Raw genomic sequence first — 18,171 nt, 5'->3', positions numbered from 1 at the left:
CGTACCGGTGTGACAGAGGAATCGACCTTCACGCGGTGCACAAAGTTTTCTGCACACCCTACAGCAGCGGGAGCAGATGCAGTAGTGCACTGGAGCACAGGAGTAGGCAGAGATGCAGAGTCATTAGGAGGCACCACTTTGTTGTTTGCAATATGCACACTTAACACAGTCATTAGGTCCCTCCCCATCAGTGAGGTCCCCCTCTCCACAATGAAGAAGGTACCTGGAGCAGTGCGGCCATGGAGAGAAACATCAGCAGACATGCACCCCAGCACTGGAATGCTGGTTTTAGAGTAAGACACCAGCCTGGCAGTCGGTTCAGTAAGTGGAATGTTTTTAAAGTACTGTGCGTAGATGCTCTGTGGCAGTATAGAGACAGATGAACCAGTGTCAACCAGCAATTCCACTTTACTGGACTGTGAGTGTTCTGAAATAATCTCCACAGTGCATGTGATCTTATCACTATTACGTGCAGAATGTTCAGTATATAACACTGTAAATTCAGGGAGATCAACCTCACGTACCTCCTTGGTGTGTGTCTGTGTACTGCGACACACCTTGGCAAAGTGACCCACTCTGTTGCATTGTCTGCATGTAACTGATGCAGCTGGGCAGTTAGTTGCATTAGCTAAATGTCCATCTGATCCACAGCGGTAACATGTTTTCCGCTGTGAAGCCTCCCCAGGCTTTGTACGCTTACCCCACTGTCCCCCTTTTCGTTGTGGAGTGTGCTGCACCGCCTGCACAGATGCAGCCCGCGGCTCACAGAAGGCCTTAGCTTGCTCCGTAGCAGCCTCAATCTGTGTAGCAGTTGTCATGGCCCTTTCCAGTGTAAGTTTATTGTCCATCAAAAGTCTTTCACGGATCCGCGGGTTGTGTAGATGTTCAACTAGCTGATCACGGATCGCCTCATCCGCACGATCGCCATAGTCGCACGTAGCTGCAAGTTCACGTAGTGCAATCACATACTGAAGGACCGTTTCATTCTGCATCTGTACTCTCTTACGGAAAGCATGGCGTTCAGCAACAGTGTTTGTCTTGGGCACAAAGTACTCCTCCAACGCAGTCATTGCAGTATCGTAATCTGCACCTGTGTTCGGGAGCGAGTAGAAGAGACGCTGTCCCTCGGTGCCCAGGCAGTGTAGTAAGACGGCTCTACGCCGTGCAGCAGGCCAAGCATTACCGCTAGCATTGATGACCAGCAAATAGTTCTCAAAAATTTTCCGCCATGTCTTGAATGGAATGGTGGGCTCACCAGGCGCAGGCAGGAAAAAACAGGGAAACGGCACGTTTACAGCCATTGTAAAAACTAGTAACTCCGATTACTCGTCGCCAATTGTGATGTCCGGACTGGACTTGTAAGTAATAATAGTAGAGCGAGAACGTGGTCCATCAAACGCAGGTTTATTCCTTTCAGCATGAGTATAGCAGCAAACTACTCAACATAACTTCTCAGCATGAATGAGTATGGCAGCCAACTACCCAGCATACACTTCAACTTCCTCCTTAGTCTAACACGTGATTCCGTCTTAAAGGGCAGGACACAACAGTGTTGTTTTTTCTTTTCTTTTTTGTGAAGAGTGTTGTGGCACACACATATCGATGCACACTTAGATGCACTACAAATACTGTCCATCTACTATGTGAATTATAACAAACATGGTGTTCTCTCCTAGCCCTCCTCTACCCCTCTCAGACCCCCACTGCCTCATCACATCACTGTACCTGCAGAAGGATTTCTCCAAACTTCCTCATCCAGCAAGCCCCGTTGGCTTTCTCTCTCTCCCCACTGGTGAGGTCAGATACACGTCCACCACGTGCACCGATCATGTCTGGATCCTTAGACACCCTGGTCCTCTGGTGAGCGTTAGCAATGTCCTCTGTGGTGGCCAGTTCGGTCCTCTCTGGCCTAACATTAACCTCTCCATCCTTCTTCCACACAGATAGCAGTTTCTGTTGTTGTTGTTGTTGTTGTTGTTGTTCTTGGCTACGCGAGGCACTGATGGTGGGTCTAGTAGCCTTAGCCCCCCTGGTCCTCTGGTGAGCCTGTACCGTAGTGAGTTCGGTCGTCCAGCTTGGCCGGCGGTTGACCAGGTCACTCTTGGCTGTGTGGGTGTCCGCCTGGAGATGAGGGGTGCTGGCCCAATGCCGGAGCACCATGGGGGGTGTAAGTGTGTCCAGAAGGACCTCACCATGCGGGAGCTCCAGAGTGTGGAGGGCCACCAAAACGCCAATAACCAATAATAAACCTATAGTAGCACACTTCCTAGTCATATTTAAAAAGAGCTAAAATCATCCAGTAACTTGAAAAAGCAGCTGCACTCGAAGAGAGACACTTGAGTTGTGTTCGTTTGGAGGGTTATAATGAAGTTGTCACAGTGGGCATTATGACATCATTGCTGTATTGGGAAGTTGAATTCCGATGATTAGAGTGGAGCCAAACTACTTTATTTTGATACACACAATACTATGTAATTTGTAAACATTTATAATAATCATTTATATAAATAATTCCCATTATGTTTAACTGGGGTGATTTTGTTTGTGAATTGTTATTTTCAAATGATTTATTCTGAATTATATAAAACGGAATTTAAATGGTAATTTCCATTTCAAACCCTATTTCTAACTTGTGACCGCGACAACAGTTTTTAAGGTACACAAAACATATTATAGACAGATGTGCATCTGGTTCCCAGGCTTCCTACGGTGTGAATATCTAAGTTGTGACACTTATACTTTTTGAGATAGAGCTGTCTGAAGCTGGGCATGCTTTTCTCAGGCTTCTATTGTATTGCTGGGCATGTGACGCATAGGTGACTCCTGATTGGTTTAAATCTCATGCTAGGAACACACAGACACAAACACATGCTCAGGTATCCGCTTGTTAAGTCTGACGTCAAAAGTGACGTTTAGCCATTTCCGAGTCCAAACCAGAAATTCCCCGCACCAGAGTACCTGTGAACTACAGCGGTAGAATGACAGTTTAATCGTTTTTTAGACTGGGGTCTATTCATACAACATGGGACACAGCACTTTCCCGTTTTCTCCATATTGTCAGGGTATTTGAGCCTCGGAAAAGCGCTATATAAATATAATTTATTATTATTATTTCGGCATTTCGAAGACAGCGCCTCAGCCAACGTTGGACCCGGAAACACGTCACGACGTAACAAGTGGATAGAAGCTAGATGACAGAGGAATAGCCCTGATCTGTTTACAAAGTGTTGCTATGACAACAAAAACACATCATAATAGGTCATGTAATAGTGAGAAGCCCCTGGTGTTGGGGTTATGATAATAGTCTAGCAGGAAGGGCCCTCAGATTTTGAGATACCCCTACCCGAGGTAGAGCAAGTTACAACAATGATTTTTCTTATCTTTAGGGTCTCCCATTAATGAAATTGATTGTTGTAAAATTTTATTTTTGGGGAAAAGATGTTTTTTTGGTTGTTCTTTAGAGCTACCCCAATCCCTGAAAAAGAGCCAAATTAGACCAGGCCGAATATGGGGAAGGTGACAAAAAAGCCCATAACTTGAGAATGATCACTCTTTTCCTCTTCAGATTTGCTGAGGTATGAACCAGGTGGTTGTCCTACATCACCAAATAGTCAGACAACTATTTACCTAAATAAATACTGAATTATAGTCCTGTAAACTTAGCTTTAGTTTAGACGGAAATTGTACTTTTTGGTGACAGGAACATAGGACTCCATCACTTTTCTCTCATTTATCAGAAAAACAGAAATCCCTGAAAAATATATCATTACTGAATTGTCTAGGGTGCTATTGAACAATAACCAGTAGTTGTATGGAAATATCTCATACAGTTCTATTGCAAATGAGATTTCTTTAGACATAGGCCTACCTCTTCTCTGATACAGTCAAATTCCGAATGGGGGATAAGTGGCATAATAGCCTATAAGTTAAGAATGCTCACTCTGATGGTCATCATATTTGGAGAGGGAAATACCAGGTGGCTGAACTACATCACAAAATAGTCAGAATAAGAGTAACCCAATAAAATAAAGTTTATTAGTTCTAAATTACAAGCCTCTAAAACATAGGTGTAAATAGTACAGGTTTTATTAAAACTGGAACCTTAATTCAAAGTACAATTAAATACAGTCCTCAAACATTAGGGGACACATTTTGACATTCTGCACAGCAGGTGCAGAACTCTGTACAGGGAAGGCCAACAGAGAGGCACTGGCACTTTCCACTCTCTCCACACTTTGCATCTTTGCAATATAAATGAGTGATGTCTCTCACTTCTGTAGGTGCTGGGGGTTTTGTAAAAAGGACAGGTTGAATGGCCCCATCTCTGATAATCCACCCCTTGCCAATAGGACTCCATAACAGGGGTTTGGGCATGTGGCTGTGACACCATACCGCTGTCTGGAACATTGCTCTCTGCACATGCTGCTGAAATGCATCCTCTGTTGGCGGCAGATTTGCAGAGGCTGTATCAGATGTTGATGCAATTATGAACCTCAGTTCATCCAGGTTTGTGCACATCAATCCATTTTCCATTTTCTTTTTTCCATATAGGAGAAGCGCAAATTCTCTTGCGACTGGCAAAGACTCTTCCAAGCTGGCAGAGAGTCCAAAATGGGCCAGATCTTTGAGCTCGCTGAGATGGGTCTTGAGTTTGTTGAATGCTGTTGTCTTTCCTATTCTGTACAAACTACTTGTTGTGTCACAGCCAGTGAGTGCATGACATGCTGGTAGACAGTTAGACATGTCTTTTCCAATCTTCTCAGATATGGTGTTGATGGGGACATAGCTCTCTCTCATTCCATGGCCTGTATGCATGTACACCAGAGATGAACCAAACATTTCTTTGCTTGCATAGTATATGAGCAGTACTTCCACATCTGTGTCATCAGACCTCACAATGATGCGGGAATATGACTCTGCAAGATGTATGGCATGGAGCACCATCCTTGTGTCTGCCTCCTCCTGATCACTGTACAGTGATGTCAAACTGCTGACTCCTGCTGTGCAGATGCTCTTCACCTCCTCCCCTTTGTCAAATCCACCTGCCAAGATGATGGAGTCATCTGAGTGTAGTCTCTATGGGGCTGCAGTGACAATGTAGTTGCTCACAAACATGCACAGTGCAGTCTTGTTTCCACTACTCCTCAAGTACTTCCTGTAGTTTGGGACATTTGTGTTGCCAGTGATAACATGTGTAGGCCTTCCATCACTTGCACCTCTCCTTTGCCTCTCCAGGTCTTTGATTGACTGTGGGCCGTCATACCTGTCAAATACCATGACCACACATTGCATTTCATCCTGCCAGCAGCCCGGAACCATGGTATTGCTTCAAACATGCAGTTGAGATGAAGGTCAAAGTTAGCTTCACGCTCTGATCGTAGCATTCTGAGTAAGAGATCAGCCCCTTTGAGGAAATTCAGCCAGTACTTAAAAGTTGCTGATTGTTGAACTCCCCTCTCTGAAAACTGTTGTATTCTTCTCCTCAGTTCAGGAAGGTCTGTCTCCACTTCACTTAAGAACTGTCTGGCAGAGACCTGGTCGTCGCCATGAAAGGCATGCTGCACATCTCGCAGGAGGTGTTCTTGTTCAGCAGACAATGGACTTTGGCCTTTTTTGTTCAGCCACGAGACCAGTGCCATCCAGAAGAGCCTGAACAGAGCCTCTGAAACAACCTTGATGCTCCTCACACCTCTTGTCAGTTGTTTCCCCTGAAGCATCTGCCGAGCTGTTGCGTCAGCATAGACTCCAGACTCGGTTATCATGTCAAAGAGGCCCCCGTCTGCATACACCTTCCCAATGCTTGCCAGAAAGGCCATGGTGACGTGCATTCCTCCAATTCTCATGGTGATCTTGCCATCCAAAGCTTCAGGTTTGCTCCACAGAATTAGCTGTGCTTTGCTGTAGATGGCAAGGTCAGCAGTTACAAGTATATGCCTCTGTCCCAGTTCTTGAGCAAGCTGTGTGAGCTGCAAAAGAGCTGTATAGATTGTAGATAGGTCTGATGGTGAAGCTCTTATGAAGGGCATATATTGTACTGTTGTTAATGGGATGTCTGACGTGGATACATAGGCATTGAATGCAGACCATCCTGGGATTCTCTGGTCTTCTTCTTTCATGATACGGCTCACCTTCCAAAGTAAGTCTTGGCCTTCTGCTGCCTGAGCTTTTGTGCTGTCTGATTTGAGGACCTGTGGTAGAACTGCTGGTGGTTCAGATCGCCTACCTGGCTTGATGTATCTGAAATTCAAGAACAAGTCATTAGGCATCTTTTGTCATATAATTCAATCTTTAACAAAATGCCCTTACAAACAACAACACTCCAGATTCCTTAGATTATGATGTGTGACCTCACAAATAATGTGTAACTTGAATATTGGACAAATGCTAGTCTGACTTACACAAGTGTAATGTGAAACTTGAAGCCTCCAGTGCACATTACACATTTTACATTTTAATATTGGATTATATTGCATTAACATACAGTATATCAGAGCCATTTCAATCAAGTATTGCATGTGTCTGGCAGATAGTTGGTCTATAATATTTACCTCTGAACCTCTTCATTATCCAAATCACAGCTGTCCAGGGCATGGAGAGATCTCTCTGGGATTCTCAGGATGGGGTTGTGTGCTGTGGCAACATCACCTCTTCTGTATACAACAATTGCCATGGAATCTGTTGTATTTTTGCCATCCAGCGTCTCTTCATTCTGGTCAAAGTTGTCAATGGCTGCATCGATTATCCCATGTTCTGTGGTTCTTGTCAGTCCATTTGGAATGTAAACACCTTTGCTTCTCTGTAATTGATCTGCTGCTACTGATGTGAGAAATTGACGCACTTCATCATACGACACACAATGACCCATCATGTGTAGCTTGTTGATAAGGGCCTTGCTGCCAAACTCATGATGGATCATAATCCCAAGTCCTAGTGTGATAGGTGTACGCCTGCTGCAGCACTGTGCAATTAGATCATGGCAAAAGGTTATAACACTTGTGTTATTCTTCAGAGCTGGGTCCTCATCACAGGTCTGCACATTTTTAAATGCACCTGCATTGACACACCAGTTCACAAAATCATACAGAGTGTTTGGCACATATTCACTGCACTGGAGAAGGGAAAGCTTGTCACTGCTTATGTAGAATTGAGGCTCATGCTCAACCTTTTCCATAGTTTTCCTCAATATACCTGCAGCCTGGTGGAGGATTTGAGTGTCAGTGAGGGTCTCTGTTCTCTGTGGAGGCATTGTCTCCCTGTCTTCTGTTATGTTTTCTCTGAGGAGAGAAGCTTCTCTCATTGCATGGCCAACAGTCATGACACCAGAACAGATCAGATCAGATTTTCCAGGACGTTCAATGAAGATGAGTTTATCCCCATAATGCTGGTTCATCTTTTCTTTGAGTTTCCAGGATTTATACATTGTTGGTTCTGTAGCTGTACTCAGTTTTCCTTTATAGCTCTCAGTTACAGCACTCAGTGTTGTGACAGTCATATGCTTTGAATTAGTTAATTCTTCAGTTAGCTCAATGAAAGCTCTTTCATGTTCATTTAACTTCTTTTCTGTTAAATGTTTGTTTCTAGCTGCTAGAATGTTCCTTTCTGAAAGATAGTGTCCTAGGCAACTTCTGTGATACTTTGCATCATAGGCAAAAAGATCTTCATAGGTCAGCATACGGTGATGTATTATTTCATCAAACCTCTCTGAGGCTGCGTTGAGGACCTTTGACCTTGTACTTTCACCTGTACCGGTACATATAGGGGTCAGGCCTTCTCTCTTTGTGACTTTCTGGCTGCAATTGAAACATTGGCTGCAAATGAAACACTAGCTACGGATGTCAAATCTAGTGTCTCTGGACAGTCTAAGTCTTTTACTGATCCTGGGGTGGTTCTTGATCACTGGTTGTAGGCGTATAGTTATGTGTGCTTGAATAACTGGCCCGACATGACCTGTGATATGAAACCTTGACCTTGAAGGACAGTATGTCATCTGAGTGGGGCGATAGTCTCTTATGAACTTCATCATCTCGTCCTTGAGCAACGTTCAGTATGGTTCTGAGTCCTTGTAAGCTGGGCTCTGCTAGCCTCTGCCTAGATCCGAATGCCTGCACTATGGTTTAAAAGCTCACAAATCTAACAACATATTCAACAACATATTAATATCATAGTTGGACATATGTGTTACCTGTTATCTGTCATTAGATTGGTGATAATCTGAACAGAACTGTCAATCCACAGCCCCTCTCCCTCTGAGATGGAGAATGTTATGGCTGCTGCTGCCCAGTTGGCTACACAGTTTTGAAACATGCAGCTGTCACTCAAACCAGAGTGGCAGAGAGTGTTCCACTGTCAAGCTTCAAAATTATTTCTATACTGTACTTTGAATTAAGGTTCCAGTTTTAATAAAACCTGTACTATTTACACCTATGTTTTAGAGGCTTGCAATTTAGAACTAATAAACTTTATTTTATTGGGTTACTCTTATTCTGACTATTTGGTGATGTAGTTCAGCCACCTGGTATTTCCCTCTCCAAATATAATGACCATCAGAGTGAGCATTCTTAACTTATAGGCTATTATGCCACTTATCCCCCATTCGGAATTTGACTGTATCAGAGAAGAGGTAGGCCTATGTCTAAAGAAATCTCATTTGCAATAGAACTGTATGAGATATTTCCATACAACTACTGGTTATTGTTCAATAGCACCCTAGACAATTCAGTAATGATATATTTTTCAGGGATTTCTGTTTTTCTGATAAATGAGAGAAAAGTGATGGAGTCCTATGTTCCTGTCACCAAAAAGTACAATTTCCGTCTAAACTAAAGCTAAGTTTACAGGACTATAATTCAGTATTTATTTAGGTAAATAGTTGTCTGACTATTTGGTGATGTAGGACAACCACCTGGTTCATACCTCAGCAAATCTGAAGAGGAAAAGAGTGATCATTCTCAAGTTATGGGCTTTTTTGTCACCTTCCCCATATTCGGCCTGGTCTAATTTGGCTCTTTTTCAGGGATTGGGGTAGCTCTAAAGAACAACCAAAAAAACATCTTTTCCCCAAAAATAAAATTTTACAACAATCAATTTCATTAATGGGAGACCCTAAAGATAAGAAAAATCATTGTTGTAACTTGCTCTACCTCGGGTAGGGGTATCTCAAAAACTAAAGCCTTTTTTGAGGACTTGCTGCTAGACTATAAGGTAATACATACATATTGTATTGCAGTGGAGGCTCCTCCATAGAGGTGGAGGAGGCCTGGCCTCCCCAATAATTTGAGAGAAGAGAGAGAGATTTTAAAAAAGCAATAATTATATTTACTTTATTTATTTATTTATTTATTTAACAAAAAACATTTTTTTTAAATATATTAATATTATTTCCGTTTTGTTCATAAATCTGAATTTTTCCATTGCTAAAACCCAATATTGCAATTGTAAAGCACTTACAGGCCAGAATCCCTATCTGTTTGTATTGAGGGAGGCCAGGCCTCCCCAGGAAAGTGGTTTCTCATAGAAGTCAATGTAATGCAATTTTTTTCATGGCAATATGTGATTGGCCAAATCACTGAAAATGGGTGGGCAAGGGAGGCCTGGCCTCACCATGCATTGAGTCCAGGGCTGAAAGATTGACATTTTGTTCGTCCAATCACATGAAGCCATTTTGAGAATTCGCCAGTCACTTCAGTCAAAGAAACACTCGCCATAGTGGCTACGAGTGTCCTATCAACTTGAAAATAATAGCTAATTTGGCTTTGCTTAAAATGACCTGAAGTCGGCGAGATTCTGATTATTTATACATTGAATAGGTAGACAACATTTAGGATTTATTGAACAGTTTTATTTTTAATGTAGTCGATTTCGTTTTATTACAAGTCAATTTAATATTCTTCCATATCAAATTACTGCATTTTTAAACATTCTTTGAAAAAAATTGGCCTCCTCAATTCTGGAAGTCACCAGCCTCCACTGGTGTATATATATGGTAAATAAAGGCAAACTATATACAGTATATATATATATATAATATATATATATATATAATTTGCCTTTATTTACCATCAGATAGGCCTATGCATTTTTAATTGCACAGCCCCAGATAGGCTATGAATAACAATAGGGAATAGGAGGCTTAATTTCAGAAGGTCTATTAGTTATTAGATAACGGTTGGTTGGATATTCATGCAATATGAATGTGGGTGTAGGGGATGCACAAACAATCTGGTATTAGGAATCAATCTATAAAAACATAGGAGTCTACAGTATCTTGGGGTTTCAGTATGAGAAAATGCATTTCAAGCCAGGTAAACCAGCTTCTGATTATTATTTTTTTAACGACACATGTTGACATTTTGAAACTCAAACTTCCAAATATGGACCTCCCCTAATGTAACTGCACCAATCATCGACATATGTTTACTTGTTATGACCAATCGGTGTGTTCCTGCCACTGCGCGCTCGTTTGGGTTCCGCCCTAGAATCTACAACGTTTCACGGGTGGTGACGTCACGTTGTACATAATCAAAATGGCGGTAGTAAAGACGGCTTTGAATTGTGTACAAACGTTCTAAGGTTCATATAGAGTTTTTAATATAATAATGTGATACTAAGTAAAAGAAAACACTGCACTCTAAACTAGCAACTATATCGGGATGGATTCCATCTCGGGGGATGATCAGACGCTTCCTGTTGACATAAATGGAAGGTAAAGCAACTTCTAGCTAGCTTACTTGCTCTCCTCTCTTCAAATATGTTTAAAAGTGAGCTGTGTGGTACCTTTCTTTCAGGAAAACGAGTACTATACGGGTTGCTACACCAGTTACTGAGCCAGTCATGTCGTCTTCTACATTAACTAACGGTGGTCAGATTTGGGGGTAGTTGGTAGCTAGCGTGCTAACTCGAGTTGTCGTTGGGCTTGTGTTGTCAGTCGCTGTTGACCTCATCATCCCTCTGACAGCATGTGTGACAGTGTTGACCTCATCATCCCTCTGACAGCATGTGTGACAGTGTTCACCTCATCATCCCTCTGACAGCATGTGTGACAGTGTTCACCTCATCATCCCTCTGACAGCATGTGTGACAGTGTTGACCTCATCATCCCTCTGACAGCATGTGTGATAGTGTTGACCTCATCATCCCTCTGACAGCATGTGTGACAGTGTTGACCTCATCATCCCTCTGACAGCATGTGTGACAGTGTTGACCTCATCATCCCTCTGACAGCATGTGTGACAGTGTTCACCTCATCATCCCTCTGACAGCATGTGTGATAGTGTTGACCTCATCATCCCTCTGACAGCATGTGTGACAGTGTTGACCTCATCATCCCTCTGACAGCATGTGTGATAGTGTTGACCTCATCATCCCTCTGACAGCATGTGTGACAGTGTTGACCTCATCATCCCTCTGACAGCATGTGTGACAGTGTGTGGTAGAAACACAGAACAACCCCAGATAGTGACACTGCCCAACATTAGCTTCCTACAGTTGACTAACTGTAGACTGACTTTATATACATTATTATCCAATATTGTACAGATGTTGAACATTATTATATTGTCGTTCTGTAATCTGTTTACATACCGGTGTTATTGTTGCAAGCTAGCTAACATTACACTTGGGGGGTATTCCATGAACTCTCGCGAGATTTCGTGACGTTAGAATTATAAGGTTCTATCTCCGTTTAGGGTAGTTCAGAGATATTGAGCGTCAAAGTTTTTACATTCCATTATGTTCTGTGAGATGGAACCTTTGTATTTTATGAATTACTAACTCAAAAATGTCAACATTTTAAAAATAACACCACACAGGCATTAATAAACACCTAATGGACCAGATTATGTAAAAATCTCAATTCTGACAAAAATTGAGATAGAACCTTATAATTCTAACGTCACGATTTGTCAAAACAAGCCTAGATTTGCCTTTAGCAACGTTCATGGAATACCCCCCCCCCCCCCCCGTTTCTGAAACGCTTCTAGTTATGCGTCCTGTGATATATTTAACTCCACGGGTGACCTGCAATGCATGGTGATCTGGCACCAGAGAGGAGATGCTGCTATGTCAACCTCTCTTCTCTGTCAGTGTTGGAGGGGGGGGGGGCATGGAGAGCGGAAGCGGACTCGCGTTCAGCAGTAGCTCGTATTGGTTAGCCTGCTTTTCTAACGGCGTTTCAGAAACGGCTTCTTCTCCTTGTGCTACTAACGGATTATGTGTGTCCCTGTATCATGATGCTAGCCAAGAAGAGAGGGTCTAACATCGGTAGGTGACAAGACTCCCAGATGTATCCTAATCCTAGGCTCTAGCTAGTTTGATTACTAGTCTAACCCTAGTTAGATAGCCAAACCGTCACTGTCTAGTTGACTAGTTACTTAGTTATACCGTAGAAAGTATCACCTGTAGTTTCCCGTGCATTGTTTGATGTCGTAGCCCACTAATAATAAATAAGTGATCTCGGGGGTACGACGTGTTAACCCGTCATCCAGGTGGCAAAGCCACCGCGGTAATTCAAGACGGAGGCTAAGCGATCAGTGGTGGTGTGAATTACTTCATTCTGAAACCTGACTCGGTTTACTCTGCGATAAAACAGTGCTGTTTATAACTGATACCGGTTACAACTGCGTGTTACACTTTATGCAGTGCATTTAAAAAAAAAAAAAAAAGACATTCGGAATGATTAGGGAAAACGTGAAAAGAGGAAGTTGATGTTTTTTTGCCTCTCTCTTAAATGGATGACTCAAGTCATTTGTCAAGTCACAGTTCGCCTCCCCTTCACACTCCTAGTAGAGGAGTGTGAACACACAGATATCACACACATTAGTGTCTGGGCAGAGGCCAGGCTGGAGAAACATCAGCTGCACAACAGTGCCAGGTGGAGGATGAGGGGAAGGAAGTCATACAGAGCTGGGCATATTATTAGAGCCAAGAGTCAAGGGCACTTGAAATAGATCAGCTGGTTGGTGGAACTGCCATGTTCTTTTGTTCTCATTTAGCAGCACCATCGCCATGTGTCTTACAGTTACCTGTACTGCCTTAAGGTCATCCATCATCAGTGTTCACCAGATTACATTGTGTGTGATTCATTGTTGAGCGATGGAGTGAGTGAGATGTGACAGTCCTCTCCTTGTGATGTCTGGCTGACGGGTCCACAGTGGCTGTTTGTCTAGAAATGAAACTGTCTCTGGGTCTGTCTGTCCCCCCCCCCTCCTCCACTCTGTCCAGTCCAGAGAAAGGCTCTGTCAGACTCAGAGTTAAAGTTGTGCTATTTATGGAGCGTCCTTAGGGGCTGGGGAACAGGCAAGTGTGAGTAATGCATCAACATCAGAATCATTTTCCCTTTGTGCATTTCAAAACAGGGTAGCCTATTTGATTACAGAACATCGCCTTGGACTGTGTCACAGAAGGGTGTTCCATAGTTTTGCTTGCTTGTGATATTGATGATTGATGAATACCTCACCATGTTTCATCTTCAAATGTTCATAACCTGTCTGCATTCCCCTAACAGATGAATTGTGTCTTTAGTTGCAGTATGTCCAGTCTACCAGATTCCATAGATGTTGGTGATTTTTCCATGGACAACATGACAGGTACAGTCTGTCGTCACACACACACACACACACACACACACACACACACACACACACACACACACACACACACACACACACACACACACACACACACACACATTGTTTCCCATGTGTGCTAATTAATTGCCTGTTGGTGCGTTACTGTGACTTCATTACACAATGTGTTGTCTACAGAGAGAAAGGCTGATTAACATCATGTATCTATGTATTTTTGTTGCGCTCTTGTTGAAGACTCAAGTACAGTTTGAAACCAAATAGGTCTGAAGTAGTTAGGATAGACAATGAGAAATGAATAGAGCTATTCGCGGCAGCTGTGGCTCAGGCGGTAGAGACGGTGTCTAATGGTTGGCAGATCGGCGGTTCGAACCCCCGGCTGGCTGCTAGGATTGGGCGGTTTTCCAGTTTAACCGAAAACCTTGGCATTCAAAAACAGCAACGGTTTTTGTCAATACTGTCATAAAACTGTCATAAATTGCAATATATAATAAATGCCGTAAGAGTGTTCGTCCAGTACTGTACCACTAATCCTAACCACTGTCTGTGTGGTTGAAGATACTATAAAAGTGATGACAGAACTAATCGCGTGTCACATGACAGCTTCGCAGAAAGATAACTAAGTGACCGCAAATGTAATGCTGTATTTATCCACGGGGTATTACTACATTTACTTTGAAAACTCTATATTTTGACAGCTCTACCATGGGTACTTTTATTTTGATAGTGTTTTCTTTGCTGATAGGCTTATGACAGTTCAAGACAAGTCAGAGTCACATTGATTTAATGAGAAAGAGGCTTGTGGTTTTCATGAAAAGCTTGAAGTATGTTCACTGCATAATTCAGTGAAAGTCAAATATTTCTGTGATTATTGAGCAGTATTAAAAAACTGAAATACCTTGAGCAGCAGTTGAAACTTTGCGTGAGAACCAAGCTAATGAGAAAGAGCAGCTCATTCAATTAAGACGCTCTTCCAAGATGTCGTTCTTCATAGATCTTCCTTGCACCCTTGGTGAGCGGAGCTAGGTGTGTTAAGTGTTCCATGTATTTTCATCTACGGTGTAGCCTTCTAAAGTGTGCCTTTCCACTTATATTCGTGAAACCATGAAGTAGCCTAATTGTGTTGCGACTGTGCTTCCAGTGTTTTCACGGTTTTCAACATGAATGTATTCAGGTTTGCAGAAACGGCTTCGTCAAAGCCCTACAACAATGTCATTTTGAATCCCGCGGTTTAACCGAAAACCAGGGTTTTATTCAGGAACGGTTTAGGCCTAACGCTATACAAAATTGGAAACCGTCCAACCCTACTGACTAGGGCTGTCCCTAACGACTATTTTTCTAACGATTAATCTAGCGGTTATTTTTTCGGTTAGTCGATTACTCTAACGACTAATTTAACGATTAGTCTAACGATTATTATTTTTTTACTGTTCGATTAATGTATCACTTAATTTTCCCCAAATAAATGTCAAAAACTTCTCTTATTAACATTTCAGTATTTTATTCAATTATTCTTGTACAAATATATAAATTAAGCTTCTGCACTGCAGGGCAATATTCCACAACAAAAAATATCCTCTCTTTCTTACAGTCCAACATAACATTTAATATTATAAAATATAAAAGTTAACTTCAAATAAAAGGAAAAGTGCAAGTAATAACTCCGCTTCAAGTGCTCGTTCATTGCTCGTTCATAACTTATCCGCTGTTATCCAAAGCATCTTACATTGCAGTGCATACATTCTCAGTATATATGGTCCCAGCGGGAATCAAACCCACAACCTAAGCGTCGTAGCGCCGTGCTCTACCAACACACACACACACACACACACACACACACACACACACACACACACACACACACACACAGATGCAAACACATACACACACACACAGATACACACACATACAGACACACACACACCAGTGTTTCCCCTAGGTTTGCTGCCTTGGGGGGGTGGCATGGACCGTGGCATGAACCCCCCCCCCCCCCAGGGGTAAGACCCTGCGACATACCAGCGTCATGTCCAGGGGGTGTACTAACTTGTACATTTAGGCCCCGTCCCAATTCACCCCTAGCCCTTCGTTTTCACCCCTATGGCTCGATTTGCGCGTTCACGTTTAGGGGGAGGGCTGTCCCAATTCATATTTCATCGAGCCATGGCTTCATTTCGAGGGCTAACTATGACTTCGTTTCGAGCGATTCCAGGACCAGACTAGCTTTGAAGCCATAGGGGTACGCTACCCCTTGATTCCAGGATGCATTGCGAATCATCTACAGAAATCTTATGTCGCTCTATTCAATGCAGAAATTTCATTTTAATTCTCTGTAATTACTTTCAAATAAAGATTTGAAAAATTATGATAACCATCTTATTGTCTTAGTTTAATGTCATTACAATGCATTATAGACCTTTTATTTATAACAAGCATAACCAAAAAAATCGCTTTTATGTCGGTGCTGTGTCTAACGTTACAGTAACGTAACGCTGCATGACAGTCGAGCATTTCAGAGATGTACAATCATAAATCCATTATTACCTGTGGCGTTTGACAGTGGATGATGGTACACATATGTAAAGTTATCTATCAAACGTTCGGCTGACTTGTACATGATGCGCATTTTGACCTATTTCCACCCGCAATCTAATCCGAGCAGTTGTTATTAGGTAATATTATTAATGGGTTGTATCATTCATTTCAATGCATTATAGACCTTTTCTTTATAACAAGCACAACAACAACAAAACGTTATTATGCCGATGTGCTGTGTGTCTAACGTTACAAGCTGATTTGTGCATGACAGCCGCGCATTGACATATTTCCATGTCTGATGGCATATGACACGTGAAATGTAACTACAGTTAAGGATACGCGTAAAGGATGATGATCTATCACCGTTCGACTCTACTGAGAAATGTTTCCGCTTATTTGTCATCTCTCCTTCACGGTCAAATGTGGCCGTGTCCCCAAGGGATCCTCCTCTTTCTACGTTTTTGACCACTATGATGGATTGATTTTTGGATTCTAGACGACGAATTGTTCTGAGAAAGGCGCTTGGTAACGTGATTTTTGGACAACACTTTATGACTACTGATGGACTCGTGTCGTGTGTATGTGGTGGCTGAGGATTGAGTCACGAGTATCTTTGGAGGAACATCGTGCGCTGACAGATCTGGTTAATACTCTGTGTTTTGGTTGGAGTCATTCATTGTCATTATTGCGATGTCCACAAAAAAGACATCGCTGACGGAAGAGACTAAAAAAGGAACGTCTAAACACTACAGTGTGTTGATAACAAACGAAAAAAGATCCTTATAGCACACGCAACAGAAATAAACACAGCTGAAGAAGGCATTGCGAGATCGCGTCACCCGTACCGCGTCTATTTAAACCACTGTTGTTGACGTCATGAAGGGCTGTCCCAATTCATAGGGGTAGATTTTGCTTGTGGCTCTGTTAGAAGGCCTTGGCTTCGAATCGAGTCACACTCGAAAACGAGCCATAGGGGTAGAAAAGGGAATTGGGATTGGCCCTAAGCCGCCTCACGCTACGGAAACAGGAGATAGGCTCCTGCCCTATGGGCCATTAGGCTCGAGATCCACTTACTTATGTGGTCTTGACTACCTGTCCACTTTCTCACCTGGTTCTTGCGCTCTCTCTCTCTGGTGCACCATCCTGCTCTCTCTCCTTCTCTCCCTCTCTATCCTCCTTTCTCCCTCTTTTGCTGTCAACCAAAAGGCAAACATAACAACCAGAGTATTTACAATCTAATAAGAGGTATAAATTGATCCATATCAATTTATAACATAATTATAATTGAATATTGGATTGCTGTGGGCAATGCAGTCAGATAATGTCATTTTGACTTTACTCTCTCACCTGAAAATAAATCGTATGTCCACCTATAAAAAACAGAGTGAAATTTTGTGTTTTTCTCCCACCCAATTATTTGTGCTAGTTTCCTGCAATTTGACATACTTAACCACAACATTCACACCTCCCACCCTAACCTAAGTATAACAACCATGTCACAGTTGGTGATGAGGGTGTTGACCACTTCTCTTAAAAATACATAGCCTACATCGCGTGTATGTGAGTCGAAGGAATTGCAGCTCACAGACAAGTTTATTTCGTGCAAAAAACCTTGTGATATTAATAAACAATTTGCAGTTTGAAAGTACCAGTAGGCTACCAGATATGATGTTGTATGCACATACTGGCTACGTTCTTACATGCAGCTCGCGTGAACAGATTCTTCCATCAGCGCCTCCCGCTTCGATTTCAGACTCAAGTTAACGCACGTGCAGAAAGATGCAAGTTTCCAGTCAGATGGATTTTTATTTTTTTAACCCCAAATATATATATATTTTAACCCAAATCAACATAACAGGGGGTAATTTCCGTAGGACATTTTCTCTTATCTTTTTTACTCCAGGACCCAAGATAATGAATGTGATGTTCAAAATTGGTGAAGTGTCCCTTTAACCAAACCCTTCACCCTAACCTCAGGAGTGGAAGTCCCAGAGAGGCAGGGGGCTTTTTGTGAGGGTGTGTGAGATAAACAGCCAAGACAGGATACATACAGGTG

The 18,171-nt window shown here is 42.4% G+C and overlaps 1 protein-coding gene across 1 annotated transcript in view; it reads left to right on the top strand.

The window, feature by feature from the left end:
- Positions 1-10,649: 10,649 nt before the first annotated feature.
- The window catches only part of cdk5rap2 (CDK5 regulatory subunit associated protein 2), a gene marked incomplete at both ends in the record, with an annotated part of 69,150 nt that continues 61,628 nt past the window's right edge, over positions 10,650-18,171 (top strand). The window contains 2 exons of the mRNA XM_080529367.1: positions 10,650-10,702; positions 13,519-13,583. Coding sequence (XP_080385493.1) covers positions 10,650-10,702; positions 13,519-13,583 — 118 coding nt within the window. The remainder of the gene's footprint in view (positions 10,703-13,518; positions 13,584-18,171) is intronic.

This window comes from Nansenia antarctica (genome assembly GCF_963989245.1).
Source record: "Nansenia antarctica genome assembly, chromosome: 4".
NCBI classification, from domain to species: Eukaryota; Metazoa; Chordata; class Actinopteri; order Argentiniformes; family Microstomatidae; genus Nansenia; species Nansenia antarctica.
The sequence above is the reverse complement of the archived record's forward strand: the minus strand, read 5'-3'. Positions and strand labels throughout refer to the sequence as shown.